The sequence below is a fragment of the Aptenodytes forsteri genome, unplaced genomic scaffold (assembly GCF_000699145.1).
Source record: "Aptenodytes forsteri isolate BGI_AS27 unplaced genomic scaffold, ASM69914v1 Scaffold230, whole genome shotgun sequence".
Taxonomy (NCBI): domain Eukaryota; kingdom Metazoa; phylum Chordata; class Aves; order Sphenisciformes; family Spheniscidae; genus Aptenodytes; species Aptenodytes forsteri.
Window position 1 is genome coordinate 277,169 of NW_008795711.1, and position 15,523 is coordinate 292,691.

A 15,523-nucleotide genomic window follows, 5' to 3' on the forward strand; every position below is an offset into this window, starting at 1 on the left:
TTTTATTTTTAGCTTTAAAAAGCAGGAAGGGGGAAAAAAAAAAAATTGCAGCTGAGCTGCCAGAAAATCCAAATGTTAATGGAAAGTTGGACCCGCTCTGACTGTACTCAGCACAGACACAGAAACAAGCCTGCAAAGCTGACGCGATGGCTTCAAAAAGGGCCAGGGCTAAAGACCCTCGGGGCGGACGGTCCCTGCAGAAGGTTCAGGGGCAGCCCTGCAGAGCAGTGCCCAGGATCTGCTATTGCTCCCCTTCGCTCTGCCCCAAAATCCCAGCCTAGAAACCTGGCAGATTTGGGCTCTCCCTCTGGAAAAGCTGAGACAGGCCAGAGCCGTCGGAGCTCACGGGAGGCGAGCAGCTTTGGGCACATGCCTCGCCAAGCACTGGAAAGGTGCCAACCCTCTCCAAGAAGCCAAAGCCCACTAGATGCATTTTAGGAAACACCCTTTGGTTTCACCCTACTACTAATCACCACGAGCCATTTCTGAAGCACGAGGCTGCTCCCACGGGCAGAGCGGCTGCCGTTCAGCGCGGCGGCGCTTGGGCAGCGCCGAACTTCGCACGCTGGAAGGTGACCAACAGGGTGGGATGGAGCCAGTGGGAGAAACGGGCGTTCCCCTCCTTCCCTGCCTCTAAATCGCAGCCGCCCCACCCCAGACAAGGTGCCAAGTCAGGGGAGCTCGCAGGCTCATGCACCATCTATATATTTTGCACATCTGCAAATCCCCAGGGACCGCGGGTTTCTTTCTCACTTTGCTACCAGGGAGCCAGGCGACACACAAGCCTGCTCCCCTGCAACCCTGCCACAAGACTGGGGAAACGCTACCCTGGAAAAGGCTTTATGACATATTTACAGCTTGGGAAACTGAGGCAAGAGAGGCATCATGTGCACAAGGTTTGTGATGGATCTGATTGCTGGGAGGACCCAGAAAACCTGCTCCGCCCCACCTTGGGCTTGCTGCTCTGCGCTGCGCTGCCTCCAGCACCTGGGATCAGTCCCAGGGATCGCTCCCCCTATCCCAGGGATCGCTCCCCCATCGCAGGGACCAGGGCCCCACAGGGCAAGCAGCAGGGACAGCATGAAGAAAGGCGGTCTTGGGAAAACCTCTGCAGTGGGGCAATGGGAATGTGGCAAAGCAGCTTCTCCCAGCTCCTGACTCATCTGTGCCGCTGTGTCTTTGCCAAATCACCAGGATAAACATAAGTCGGTCTCCTAGCAGGGGAGCTGTAAATAGCCAGAGCGATGTATAGCGAGGACAACATCTGCACAGAGCCAGCATCCTGTTAGGCACCAAAACCCCTGCCAAATGGCAGCCGGGGGATGCCAGTGCTGCCTGTGTTCAAGGATGCACGGAAACAGCCCCCACCCTGCAGCGTCAGCTGTGCCAAAGCCCCTTCCCGGTGCCAGGGTTGGTGCCGGCCATGCCGTACGCTCCTGGCACGCTCATCCCTGGGGCCGAGGGGCTTGCTCAGCTCCAGAGGCCCCAGCGGAGCGAGAACAGCTTGTTGGCATCTCCTAAGAGCTGGGCTTTCCCCTCCTGGAATTGGGATCTGGCCTTTCCTTGCACCCTAAAAATGAACCAGAACCACTGCTTCGCTGGGAACCAGAAAAGAGCATTTCACAGGGATGCAAACGGACCCTTCAGTCTGGGGTTCCCAAAATCTGAAGTCATTCCTGTCCCTCCACAAACCCCATCACCAGGAGCCTTGCTGGGAGTTGCGGGCGCATACAAAGTCCAGCGCGACTGGACCCAATCACAGCTGATACCTCCAGGAATCAGCTACAAATACTCCCCACGAAGCCTCTAGGAGCTTTTCTCCTTTCACTGGATATGCCAGAGCAAACGCCCTGCACACACGCACTGTCTCCCTGCAGCCTCGCCTCTCATGATGAGGAAAAGCAATTAGACTTCATCAGCACTGCAACAGATCGATGCACGTGACCATGGCGTGGACCGATGGCCCCCCCCTCACTCCTTAAAAGCTGGAAACGTGATTTCAGAACATAAATAGCATATTAAAAGCCTCATGCACCCCATGCTGGCTGGGGAGCCCCAGTATCACTCGCTCCCCATCCCCGGCTGTCACGCCAGTGCTGGTGACTCATCCCAGCCTTCGCCAGCGGCTCGAAATGGAAATCCCAAGTCACCAAGTGACGTTACTGTTTGGGCTGAGTCCCCCCTAGTAACAGGAGGGCTCCATGGTTTTGAAGGGCGGATGGTATTACCAGAGGGGTTTTATAGCTGGAAAAGGGGGTTTTGCCGGCTCCCATGTGGGAGTCGATGGGGGAACAGACGGGACTTGGCTTTCCGCTGCCTGCGCCGCGCTTTTGGGGGCCCCAGGCGAGGTTTGCATCAGGCATAAATCCACGTGTCTGCGTAGACAAGGGGCAGGATTTACTCTCCACAGACACGTGCCCCAGCGTGGAGCAGGCATAACAACTTCCCACCAGGTCTGCCGGTGCCTTGCTGCCTGTGCAACCCCCGTTCACAGCTGCCTTTAACTTTTCCAGGGTGCAGCAAGCCACAGGAGACAGATGCAAAAAGGCTGCAAAGAGCTGGGAAAGCGCAAGTGAGCATCGGCCGTTGGAAGCCACCAGTGCCAGGAGCACGCAGAGCGAGCAAAACGAGGCCAGAATTTCCCTACGGATTCCCTTCGCCACCAAACCCCTGGATTACCTGGAACGGCAGAGACCCAGGCCTCCAGGCTGGGATTACATGCAAAGTGCCACCAGTTGAAACTTGATTTAGCGAAACTGGTCCAGCCCCAGGTTTGTCCCCAAAGCTGCTATCGCAGAGCTCAGCAATTTGTCTGCATGGCGCACAGGAAAAAACCTGGCCAATGTTTTTGCCTGTGCAGGTCCCGAGGGGATTGGCTGATCCTGGAGTTTCCAGAGGGAGGGCTGGTTCCTCGCTTGCAAAAACTGCGTTTTCCATTGAAAAAAATCACCGAAGACTTTACAAACCTGAACATCTCAACTGCTTGGAAAACCACGATCAAACACTGATCAATCCCCACTCGCCAGCCCAAGCTTGGCACGGCCCAAACCCATGTATTATGAACATGCCAGCTTGCCTTTTGCTGGCTTTCCATAGAATTTTGAATCAGGTTATCTAAAAGACAATTGATGGCCTGGACTGAAACCATCTTAAATATAGATTAAAGCAATAACGTCCTTCATCAGGAAGAAGGAACTCTCTAAAAAAAGACTGGACTTGTGCTCGAAAGACAATTTTTTTTAGACGTAGCTCAAATACGTGAATACACCACCTTCCACGTTGCTCACTTTCCATCTTCTGAGGACAAGGTTTCAGTAGAAAAGGCACAAGAAGAAAGCTTGTTTTTCCAATCCAGAATTTACTAACAATTTGTAGTGTTGTATATAATACACAAGCCTGTTTAAAGCTTAACCCTGCACTGTGCATGCTTCTGCCTTTGGGAAGGAGAGAACAAGGGGAAATACAAAGTATTTGTTGCAATACTGTGAACGTTCACAATGGTGACAAGTGCAGTTTCGTATCTTTAATATAATGCACAAACATTCACACAACAATGACATTTTGGACTGAATGAAATCTTAAGGGATTTTGCTCAATCTTGACTATCTTACCCCGACACGGCAAATTCCAGGTTTTGCAATAATTGGGTTCAAACTTAATGGGAAAGTTTTGCATGTAATTTTTTTTTTTTTTGCACCTAAAATGACTCCTAGTGTTGCACCTCCATAGAAATCCCAGCACATCAGATTTAATACATCCTTCTCTTGATGAATGAGAAATGCAAAGCCTATAAAACACCGCCTTAAGGGATGAAGACAAACTGCAGTTTCCCAGTGTTTCCCTGGCGGATTTGACACGGTGGGGGGGAGGCCTTACAAATGTAGTTAAAAACAGTGAGCTGAGTCACTCATATTTATCATGTCTTCGGGACTGGGAGCGTTGGGGCAGGGGCAGAAAACAGCTGTAAGCTCGTGTTTCGCTGTGACCTGGCAACTGGTGATGCGGCCAGGACTTGGGGCAGCAGAGCAGGAGCAGGGATGCAAATCCCAGCCCCAGGAGCAAGGAAACGCATTGCCACCATGCAAATGTGGCATCGCCTCCTTTCCCTCCGCACACACATGTGGGTCCAACGGCATCTCCGAATGCAAAGCTTTGCAGCCCCTAAGCGGGGTGAGGGAAAGCAATGAGGAGGTTGCTCTGCTTATGGGGGCATCGCTGTCCCAACTACGCCGTGGGGAGAAAGCTGCACCCCGGCCAGTGCCTGCTGCGTTGCACCGATCCACAGCTGGGAACAGAGTCCCTGGGCAAGATGGGACAAGGCGGAGAGGACCTAAGAGGCAAAACAGGGAGCAAGCTCAAGGTCTCCTTTCTCCTCTCCAGCAGCAGCTCACCCCGTTTTCCATAAATCTGGGTAAGCAAAGCTTCCGGCCAGCAAAATTTGCTTAAGAAACAAAGTGGGGGATTGTCGGATCCAGCTGGCACCCATCTTCCTGGGAACAAAAGGGTTTGCTATCCCAGCTCCGAGAGTGCAGATAAAGGCAGGCGAGGTGTTTACATTGCCACAAGGTTTGTTTGCATGCAGCAGTGGCGAGGCCAGCGCGGACTGCACTGGAGCTGCCTTGTTTGCCCACTTCGGCTGCCGGTGTGAGTCACCGCCGGCGCTGCGAGCTCCCGGCTGCACCGCCTCTGGCAGGGTGGCTGCCAGGACGGGTCTGAATGCGATGCCATTGGGAAAACGCAGCTCAGCGCAGGGACGAGCGGCAGCAAAGATGAATGCCGGTGTTTTGTTGCGCTCTGCCATACACAGCGGGTGTGGCAGATGCTCCCAGCACACCTCTGCCCACTTTCCCTGCCAGCACGCACTGTGCCAGGATGAAGCCCAGACCTGCTCGGCGTGTGTGCAGGAAATAACCACCTCCCCACCAGTGAGGACTGCAGACGTGGCATCCCTAGAAAGTGCAATTTAGCCCCAATTGCTGCATGCACAGAATCGCCCTGCAAACGGGGCCACTGCAAGAGGCTTCAGCCTCCCCGTTACCTCCCTCCTGCTCAGCCCCATGTGCCCGCACAGCACTCACCACAGGGCAAGCCCTAGTCCGGCAGCTTTTTACACTGGAGCGACAGAGGCAAGGCTGGGTTGCAAAAAGCAGCGCCGCTTGATAGTTGGGACACGCATGCTGCAAGTTTGCATCTCTGCCCTGCAAACGGGGGCTCCGGCTGCAATCCAGCCTGCAAAAGTATGATGCCAAGGAGCAAATCTGCTCTCCCCAGCACTCTGCTTCCCCCCTAAAGCCCATGGCATGAAGGCTCAGCTTTGCAAAACTCTCCCTAATTTCTCCTAGTGCCCGCAGGGTTGCGGGGAGATGACTGGGGGAGTGAGTGAGTGCAGCACGGTGCCCTGGGGGGGGGCATCCTTGCACCCCACAGATGCTGCTGGGGCACGGGTTATCTGCAAGCACCCATCGTGCCAGGAAGGAATGGGCAGGCGAGCGTGACTGTTGGAGTGGCGGGGGCCTCCCGAAGACGCGGCAAAGCATGGCCCTGCGGCGGCCGCACCCTGCTCCAGCCCAAAGACGTGCAGCTGAGCGTGACTCATCTCCCTGCTCGTGTCCCAGTACTGGTCTTCACCCTCCTTCTCCTGCCGCGGTGCAACCTCCCTCCCTGTCCCCACGGAGGGGGACAGGCGTTAAAAAAACATGGAGAGTGGCAGGGAGGTTTTATTGCCACCATTCACGTCCTCCTTCACAACTGGGCTGCAAAGGCTCTGCGAGTGCAGCCAGGGCTGGATCCAGAGCCCTCCCCAGAGCCACCGGCGAGCCCAGAGCTCTGTTCAGCCACCATATTGCAAGGAGAGGGGGACAAGTGGCTCTTCCCAGTGGGGACTGGGAGCTGCAATAGGGCAACTGGCCACCCCCAGTGCTGGAAAACAGACGGGTGCCCATAAGCGCTAGGGCCAAGTCTCCTTGGGGCTCCTATCCCTTTGAAGCCCACACGTTAACACATCCATGTCAAGAGCTTGGACTTTTTTGGGGGCTCACATGACTCAGAGCTGGGGCTTTAATGGAGAAAGCATGTCCCTAAACTGGTATTAAATAAAACCCCAACAGATTGGCACTACTGAGCTCAGCCTCCAGCTGAGCACCATGGCAGGGGGACACCAAGCTTTGCTCAGTCCGGGCTAGGGGCACCGAGCTGGATGGCAGGAGGACGCAGATGTTGAAAGCAGGAGCCAGAGCAAGTGGCTGGAGGTGGCTTTTGTTCAAGAGGGTTGAGGGACTTCTGCTATCGGAAACCCTTTCCCTCAGAGGTGCTTCTGGGCCACTCAACTCACAGCCCTGATGCAAAAATTCAAAAGCTTCAGAAGAGCCATTGTTTGCTCCTAACCCTGGCTCAATCACCTCTTTGCAGGGACACAGCGCCAACACCTGCAATGGCGCAATCCCGTAATCATAGAATCATGTAATTAAGCAGGGTAAAAATCAGTAAATCAGTAATTAAGCAGGGTAAAGTACAGGCAGTGGGGCATTCACCATGCACGCTCCCCGGGCTTTGGGGGAGCTTTGTCCCTATTGCTATCGCACCTCCTGGCTGTAAACACGGGAAGGAAGGCAGCAATAGCGTATCACAGCCGGCTATGGCTTGGAGGATAACCCCAGCCACAGGCGCCTTCACCTTCACTGTGGAAAGGAAATTGGTTTACGATTGACAACGAGCGATGCTGACTCAGCGTCGCTCAGGAACAGAGGTGTCCTAACCCCAGGTTGGTTTTGTGGCATCTCTGCGGGCTCGGTTCGATGCACTTCATTAACCAAGTTCCACCCCCTTTGCCTTTCCTTAATACCCCGCCCCAGATCGCACCATGGGGCTCACAGACATGCTGCGACGCCCTTCACATACCGAAACAGGGCTTCTCCAGGATGGCCGAGGGCCAGGCTGTTAGCACAGCGGCCTCTGCACTAGGGGGCTGGTGCATGGGGCTGCAGCTGCCACCACACCAAGCGGGGCCAGGGGACCGTGCCAGCCCCCTGCAGTTGTTCAGCTTCACACTGGGGCTATTCAACCCTCGACAGGGAGGGGAAGGGAGCGGAGGCAGGTGGGCACCCTTGCCCTGACATGCCGGTGAGGGGCTGCGGGTGACTGAGGGCGGCTGTGGACAGATATAGGTCACAGAGGAACAGGCTCAGCAAACGGCCTCGCAAAGAGAGCAGGATGGGGAAATGGGTAACGTAGCTGGTGGCAGGACAGAGGGAAGAAATTCCCAGCTCGACCCTAGGGCAGCTGATCCCGAACCCACTGGGCTGATGCTTCCCAGGGACTCCTCCATGCCAGCCCTAATTTTGGCCAGGAGCAGGGGGAGAGCTCCAGTGGCTTCCTCCTATCCTGGCTGCCAGCAGCAGGGAAGGAAACTGCTGCTCCCAAAGGGCACGAATTTAGCAAAATAAGGAGCTGGCAGCAGCTCGGCGTGCCCCACCCCGGCATGCTCTTCACATGCCTCTGCTGAGCGCTGCGCCGGGAAAGGCTCTCACTTCTGCTGAGCTCCCAAGTTTAAGTGTTAATGGGATTCAGACAACTGAAGTGACGCGCACGAGGCTGAAAAACACTTGTGGCAGCAAGCGCAGCCAGGGCAGGCTGGGACGTGCTGTGCTAGGCACTGCACGGGGGATGGATGCGTTCCCACACCAAAACCAGCCCTGTTTCCCTTTGCAATTGCTTCTCTTTAATCCCCCAGCTCTGAGGTTGAGGTCGCTAATTTGCCAGGGTGGATCCTATCGTAATAAAAATGTTTAAGGCAACGGGATTTCCTCTCGTTACCCTCATCCCCAGGAACACACCACACAGCAAAGGGACAGCCCAGCGCTGTAGCAGGACGGGGTAACAGTAGTGTCTGGAAGACATCGGCAAACGCAGCCGGAGATGAGAGCAGAGCCACAAAACTAAAGTGCTGGAGCCTTTTCCTCCACCTGAGATCATCCTGCTCAGGGAGCCGGGGAAAAAAGGGGGCTGGATGTTCACACAGACAAGAAATACCGCCGCAGAGAAATAGCCAGGGGCTAACAAAAATCTCAGCCTCGAAGCAACAGGGCTTTTGCCATGGAGCCTTTCAGCCCCACAGCACACAGGCGTGCCCAGCCATCCCGAGCTGCCAGGTGTGGATGTCAGGGGAAAATAAGTCTGTCCAGAGCGCTGGAGACTCAGGGGCGGCGTGTTTAAGAGGGTCCCAGACCAGCCCTGGCTCCACGGCGCCTGCTCCCCCAAAGCATCACCCGGCTGCACAAGCTGTTCTTTGTTTGCTCCGAAAGGGCAAAGCCTCCTCCCAGCCAAACCGTTCCTTCCCTGGCAGGGTTTCTGAGACAGAGGGGGGGGAAAACAGCTCAGGAGCCTGAGGTTTCTCCCCCACGCAAAATGTTCCAGCCCAAGCACATTGCTGCTAAAGGCGGCACAGAGGCAGCGCCCAGCCCAGCGGCAGGGAGGCTTTTTTTTTTTTTTTCCTTTTTCCAGTAAACAGGTCCTTTTTGCCTGCTCCTTCCTGGAAGGTTATCACTGAACCCAGCACAGGACAAAATCCACCTGGGATAGGGAAGGGCTGTGGGGTTCACCCCAGCCCTCCTGGCATCCTCGCTGCTGCCTCCTTTGCTCTGCCCTTGGACGAGCTCCCCCTTGCAATGACTTTTGGAAAACAGGACATTTTTCCTCATTAGGACCAGGGATGAGATCTGGGCCTGGGGAGGAAGAGGCGCTGCCAAAGCACTGGCTTAATCGGGTTAGGGGCTGCAATTCAGGAAGCCATCGCTCATCAGCTGCACTGCTAACAAGGGCCTGGTTCCTGTTTCGGAGGACGCAGCTGGCCACAGCACAGCCACCCCTTGCCCACAGGAGCGGGGCACCGAGACCCCCCGCCCCCGGGGCTCCTCTCTTGGGGATGGAGATGCCCAAGGGCTGTATCCATACACCCCTGCACTCCCAAACTGGGGCTTGCACTGACAAACACCTCTGCCTCAAGGATCTGGGATGAGGTGAATCCTCAGTGGAGCAAGGCAAGGGCTGTGACTCCTGTTTTCACCCCGTGAGTCAGGAGCCAGCTCAGGGAGAGGGGGCGATGGGCAGGACCGGGGGGGCAGAGCATCTCTCCACAGCAGCCCCGTGCCATGCTGGAGCCTGTGCCCTCCAAAACCACCTGCCTGCCCCTCCTCGGGAACCGCAGGTCAGGGACACCTGGGACAGGGGCATTTCAGGCTGGTCCTGGCTCTCCCCACCGTCTGGGAGAGAACAATGCCAGGCGCTGCCAGCACCCCTGAGTCACCAGCTACCCTCGCTGCACCCTCTGCTTCGCCTCAAATATGGCTCCGGCACAGCCAGAGGCCACACAGGGCTGAGGAGCAGACAGGGAAGCCCAGGGGCTGGGGACACGCATGGCATAGGGCAGGCAGCGGTGCCCAAAGAGGGTCCCCTGTCCAGGGGCACAGCCAGTGCCAGGCTGCACAGGGATGAGGGTCACCTGGTGCAAGGAGCCGGTGTGGGTGCTTTGGGAAACCCCTCCTGGACTGGCATTGAGAGCAGCCGAACAGGCAGTGGGAAGGGTCCAGCCCGAAGGGAAGAGCAGCCGGCCGGGAAGAGAGGGGTGGCGGGAGGCACAGAGCAGGCAGCTGCCTGCACCTCTCGACCCAGCTCTGCCCCAGGCTGGCCAGACCCTCCTCCACCCACACAGCTCTTGCACCAGTACATCAGCAGCTGGTGAGATTGCTCTCCTGTTTGCACAACCTGTCCCCCTCCAGCCAGCACCTCTTCCCCCACCCCAGACGGAGCACCCAGCTTCTCTCCCTCCTGGGATGGGCCCAGCACCCACTGACTCCACCAGTGCTGGGCACCATGCCCGCAACCAGACATGCCATGCCCCGACACCCCCAGCCCCCCACCCTCCCTTCTGCGCAGGCGAGACAACCCCGGCTGCGGGCAGCGGCGATGCTGCGGGTGCTGATAACGTGGCCCCAGAGCCGCCTGCCCCGGGGGAGATACCTAGCGCTTCCCCCAGGGCTGATGGGGAGAGTGAGGAGAGCAGAGGGCTGCCGAGTTATTTATTAGCCAAGCAAAGTATCACTGAACCGAGGTCAGCAAAACTGTTCAGGACAAGGCGCTGACCCAGGGGCTCGGGGTGGGCAGGCAGAGCCGGCAGGACCGGTACTTCCCTGCCCAGCCGGATGGCAGAGAGTGGAGCAACGCCCACGCCAGGCCCCGCCAACGAGAGCAGCACACAGATCCTTCCTGACCCCGTGAATGGCTCTGACCCATCCACAGGGTCAGGCTCGCAGCTGCCCCTTTCCCCCATTCCTGAAAGATTTGGGGCACCCCAGCCAAACTGAGCCCTAGGAGCAACATCACGGCTTGGCAGCTGATTTGTGCCCCTCTCTGAGCAGCTCTGCCACACCAGGAAGGTCCCCAGTGACACAAGATGAGCTGCAGCCCCTTTGCAAGGATTTTGGGGATTGGAAAGCAGCCCTGATACAGCCGCCCAAGGAAGCAGGGGCATGGTAGAGGCAGGAATGAATAGCACCGACTTCCCCCGGCGGAGCCGGTCTTCCATCTCACAAACCATGACTCAGAGACGACTCAACACATTGAAACACCTCTCTCCTTCCGAAACCGTGCTCACCGCCCGTTCTCCAAAAACCGGCAGTCTGAAACGCCACTGAAACCCACCTCCAAACCGAGAGCTTGCTCTTTGGGAATCCCCTCGAGTCAAAGCACTTTTTCAGGGGGATCTGTCAGCATTAGGGAACAAGCACAGCAAGCTCCAGGAGCGCAGCCCGTCTCAGGAAAACGCTTAACACATATTTTTTGCAGGGACCGCTCTACAGCACAACCAGCTCCGGGCTGAGCATGCAGCTCTCAGCCAGGGACAGCTGCAGGCCGGGCATTTTTTCCAGCCCTCAAAAGATCGCGGCCAAGATAGTTCTGGGTTTGCATAAGGCAGCAAAAGCCTTTAGACAGCTCCTCATCTTGCCAGCTCTCAGATCCTTGGGATCTGGCGAGCAGGGATCTGCCTTGCAGCGAGCAGGACGAGCAAAGCCGCCTTATCTAAGGACAGAGCCGCAGCAGCGCACGGGAAATAGAAAGCTAAATATAAAACACCGCACAGCTTTCAAAGACAGCTGTAAAAGGCTGCACATTCACTCCCTTCCCAGTAGGTAGAATATTTATGGCACCTTCTGAGGCAGTTAATTTTAGCCTCATTTGGTACAGACTCAAAATGAGGTGTCCAGAATAAGAGGCGAAAGATCAAATGGAGGTAGAGGGGTTGTTCCACCACTGCCCAGCCTGGATCCTGCCCTGAGCAACAGCTGATGACAGAAGGGGACCCGCTCGCTCCTTCTGTGGAGCGGGACTCAGGGAGCTGAGCATGACAGGGCTGCGGTCCCAATGCCACATGGGCTGGTAGAGCCCCGGGGAAGCCCAGTGGCCGGTCCCTGCCTGGCCAGCAGCGTGACACCAGCCAGGGAGCCCTGTGCAGGGACCTGCATCCTCAGGGGACCTGCGCTGGGCATCTCCCACAGTCCCGAGGAGGGGAGGGAAGAGGCACCCAACAGCAGCAGGGAGGTGGCAATGAGGTGGGCATTTCTGATGTCAGGAAGGGAAAGATATAAACCTGATGGGAAGGGGCTGGGGGGATTCGAGCCTCAAATCAGACCTGGAACACATCACCCAGAGCCAGCTGACGGGAAAGGGATGCAGGCGTTGCCCGAGCATTGCTTGCCCCAAAGCAGGGGACCCCGCAGAGCAGGAACAGCATGGCACAGGGAGGGTTAAGGCAAACAAAACCCGAGCAGGTTCTTTAACTGGTGCCAAAGACAGCAGAGGAAAATAGGACGAGCAGGCAAGATCTGTGGGCAGGACAGAGCCAGCTGGCTGGCACCGCTTCCCGGTCTGCGCTGGAGCGCATTTAGGAATAGCTCCAGGATGACGAAAGTGGAGGGGCCGCCAGCCCAGCGCTCGCACCCTGCGTTGCGCAGACCCTCCCCAGGAGCCCAGGGCGCATCTGCTCAGCCCCAGCCCCAAGCTTTCGCAGCTCTGCTCCCAGATCCCCCCCTCCAAGGGCATCCCGGCCAAAGATGGCGCTTGGAGGGAGAGCGGGAATGCTGGGAGAGCTTCCCTCCTCTCTTGGTCCCTGCCACAGACACTCCTGCCCCAGCCGGGTCACGGGTTTCCCCTCTCCCTGCCTCCTCCAGGTCACTCCTTCCTCCCTCCCGGCTCCCTGCCAAGCATGACGACAGGGACCGTCCTGCCACGGTTCCCCCCTGTCCCCAGGGCACTCACCGGGCTTTCAGCTCCTTGTGCTCCTCCCGGACTTTGCTGAGCTCCAGCTGCAGCCGAGCTCTCTCCTTGGCCACTGAATCCAAGGTCTTGCGGGCATCCGCCAGCTCCGACTCATAGGCAGCCTTGATGCCCGAGACCTCACGGCTCACCACCTCCTCCGATTCAGTGATGCGGAGCCGCAAGCCGGCATTTTCCAGCTCCAGCGAGCGCACCTTGTCGATGTAGACGGCCAAACGGTCATTGAGCTCCTGCAGGTCCTCCTTCTCCTGCAAGCGAGTGATGCGGGTGGGGGACAAGGGTGTCCCCGAAGCCCCGCTGCGGGTGCTCCTCTTCTGCGAAGGCGTTGCCATGGGGTCCGGCGTCAAGGCGAAGGACACGGCACAGGTCACAGCTCGGCGTCCCACGCCACCCACCCAGCTGTCTCGGCTGCTCCTGGTTGTCTGAGTGACTTGCTTATATCCCAGCTGGGCTGTGCACTGGGAGGAGGAGCTGCGAGGAGGAGGCGGGTGGAGTTATCCGAAACCTGGGTGGAGACAATCCACTTGCATCAGTCAAGGCCCTTGCTTGGGAAAGGCTGGAAAAGCATCCCTGGGAAAAGGGGCCTCGGGAAGACGGCTCCGGGGCGCGCAGCCCAGGGTGACCCCCTCGCAAACACCCCGTGCCCCCCCTTTTCTAGTGCAATTCCCCCAGCTGAAGCTGGCTTTCAGCTTGGGGGGGCTTGGCAAGGGCAAAGTGCACCCTGAGAGAGGCTGCAGCAATGGGGTGCAGCCGGGCACCCCCAGGACATCTCTGCCCCACAGGACAGGGCAGGTAGCATCTCAGCAGCTGACCCCAGGGTGCCGGGGGGTCCTGGCATACCCTGAATGCAGGAGCCCCAGGCTGCACAGGACCCTGGAGCACCCCAAACTCTGGGCTTCGGGGACCCAAATAGAGAGTCCCGGGTCACCCAAAACACCATTGGCTAGGGTACCCCAGCACCCCGAGGCATCACAGACATAGAGCCCTGGGGCACCAGAGGATACCCCCTCCCCCCAGTTTCCCCAGCACTAGCTTTGCCCAGTTCTCTCAGCACTGGCTGCCCCCATTTCCTAGCTCTTCCCAGTACCAGCTGTGCCCAGTTTTATCCTTTCTCCCAGTTTCCCATGCCAGCCGTGCTCAGTTTATAACTCCCCCAATTTTGAGCACCGGTTGAGTCCAGTTTCTCCTGCCTCAGTTCTCTGCACCAGCTATTTTGCAGTCTCCCACCTCCCAATGCCAGCCTTTCCCAGTCCCACCAGCGCTGAGCCATTCCTCCAGTATCTCCAGTTTCCAGCACGGGTGATTCCAGTCCTCCCAGCTGCTGGCCAGCTTGGAGCAGGGTGCCCTGCCTCCCATGAAGCGCTGCCGAGACTCAGCAGCTCGTGACTTCCAGATCTGCCACACGCTTCCTGGCACCCCCCCAGCGCAGTAGTGTGTGTGAGGTTCCCCTCCTTGGACTTCATCCCCCCCGTGCTTTACACTACAAAGCCAATCCCTCCTGCACTGGAGAGGGAGAACTGGGAATGGCAAGGGGAATGGAGGAGCAAACCCCTTTGCACCCCACAAAAGAGGGGCTGAGCCAGGACCTCGGCAGGTGGTGGTCATGGGGGCTCCAGCTTCCTCCTTTGTGGGCTCCTGCTCACGAAATTGGGCTCAGCAGCAAGGAAAGCTGGAAAAGGAGCTGCACCCCACGGCTGGGGACACTGGCGAGAGCCTGGGCATCGGTGCCCACCCCAAAGCACAACCCACCCCAGCCATCTCCTGCAGATGGAGGGGCCCGGGGTTGGCGAGATGCAAGGCCAAAGGCATGGCGAAAGTGCCACTTCCCGAGCCACGGCCAGCCCAGCTTGTCCTGGCTGTGCTGCAATCGAGCTCGATTCGCTTCCCAGCTAATCGAAGTGCAGCAAAGCCTCAGGCAGGCTGGGAATGACTCACACAGCAACCAGAGCAACACACGCAAACACACACACACACACACACACACACACACATGCGTGTGCATGCGCACTTTATGAATGATTAATCCCCGCTCCTCTCCCGGCACCGATGAGTCACTGCTGCCAGCGAACAGTAGCGGGGTGGGGAGAGGGACCGGAGCAAAAATCCAGGGTCCAACTTTCAAAAAGCAACAGCCCGATGCCAGGAAGCCACCCCAGCACCATGGCAGAGCTGGGGGAGGGCAGCTGGGGCACAGCCCTCCTGGCACTGCAATGGGGAGAGGTTCAGGGGGTATCTGGGGTGCTCAGCTCCCGCAGCCTTGTTGCACCCCCTTCCCGATCCCTGCTGGCTGGGGGTCCCTCTCTGCACCCGGAGGCACCCTTGGGTGTTGTGTGCAAGGGGTGACTGTGCCACCACCCACCCCAGTGTTGGTCTCCCTGCTGGCCCCGGGGGTGTCTACTCTCTTTTACCCCACTCCTTTGCTCAGTCCTTCTCCTCCTTTGCATTTGCAGCTGAATTCCCCTTTTCCTCCCTCCTTCTGCCTCCTGGCCTGTCTTGGGCTGCCTTCCCTCCCCCACATTCCCCCATGCACTTATTCCCTTCCCTGGGGGGGGGACACACACTGCAGCTCTGGGGACCCCCACGCATGTCACATCCCCAAGGGAGGTGAAAGCATGCAGGACCCTGGATCCTGGCAATGCAGGCAGGGGACACGGACAGGGGTGGTGACGGTGGCCCTGGCACCGTGGCAGGCCAGGCTGGGGACTCGCGGCCCCCTGGGACGCCCGTGCCGCGCAGCCTCGCTGCCGAAGGCGGGGTCTGGCCAACGGCTCTGACGCAGCAGCTGCCAAGCCGCGGGGCACTGTGGGACGCAAACAGCCCTCCTTCTACTCCGCAGCTTTGTTTTGTTTTAAAAAGTAACCCCGGGGTGGGAAGGAAAGCGCTTTGTGCCCTTTGCCTCCCGGTGCTCCCCGAGCAGGCGCTGTTCGCCAGGGTCCAAGCATCCCCTGGGACAAGTACAGCAGGGTTAAAGGTTCCTTGCCTTAATGTGGGAAACCAGGGCCAGGGCAAAGGCAGGGAGGGACCAGCTTGGGCAATAGCTAAAAATGACAGCTAAGGGTCATCGGCACAGCCTGTCCCTGCTCTGGCAGCCCCCGGCACGTCCTGGCTCCTTGCACACCCCACAGAACTCCTGCCATGCATGGGACCCTGGGGGCAGCAGGACGACATGGAGGGCCTGGAAGGAGTCTGCTGGCTG

General features: G+C 58.0%; 1 protein-coding gene across 1 annotated transcript in view; it reads right to left on the reverse strand.

The window, feature by feature from the left end:
• LMNA (lamin A/C) overlaps positions 1-12,738 on the reverse strand; it is a 21,133-nt gene extending 8,395 nt beyond the window's left edge. The window contains exon 1 of the mRNA XM_009283398.2: positions 12,310-12,738. Within this exon, the coding sequence (XP_009281673.1) occupies positions 12,310-12,659 (350 nt within the window). The 5' untranslated portion in view covers positions 12,660-12,738. The remainder of the gene's footprint in view (positions 1-12,309) is intronic.
• Between the last annotated feature and the right edge of the window lie 2,785 nt (positions 12,739-15,523).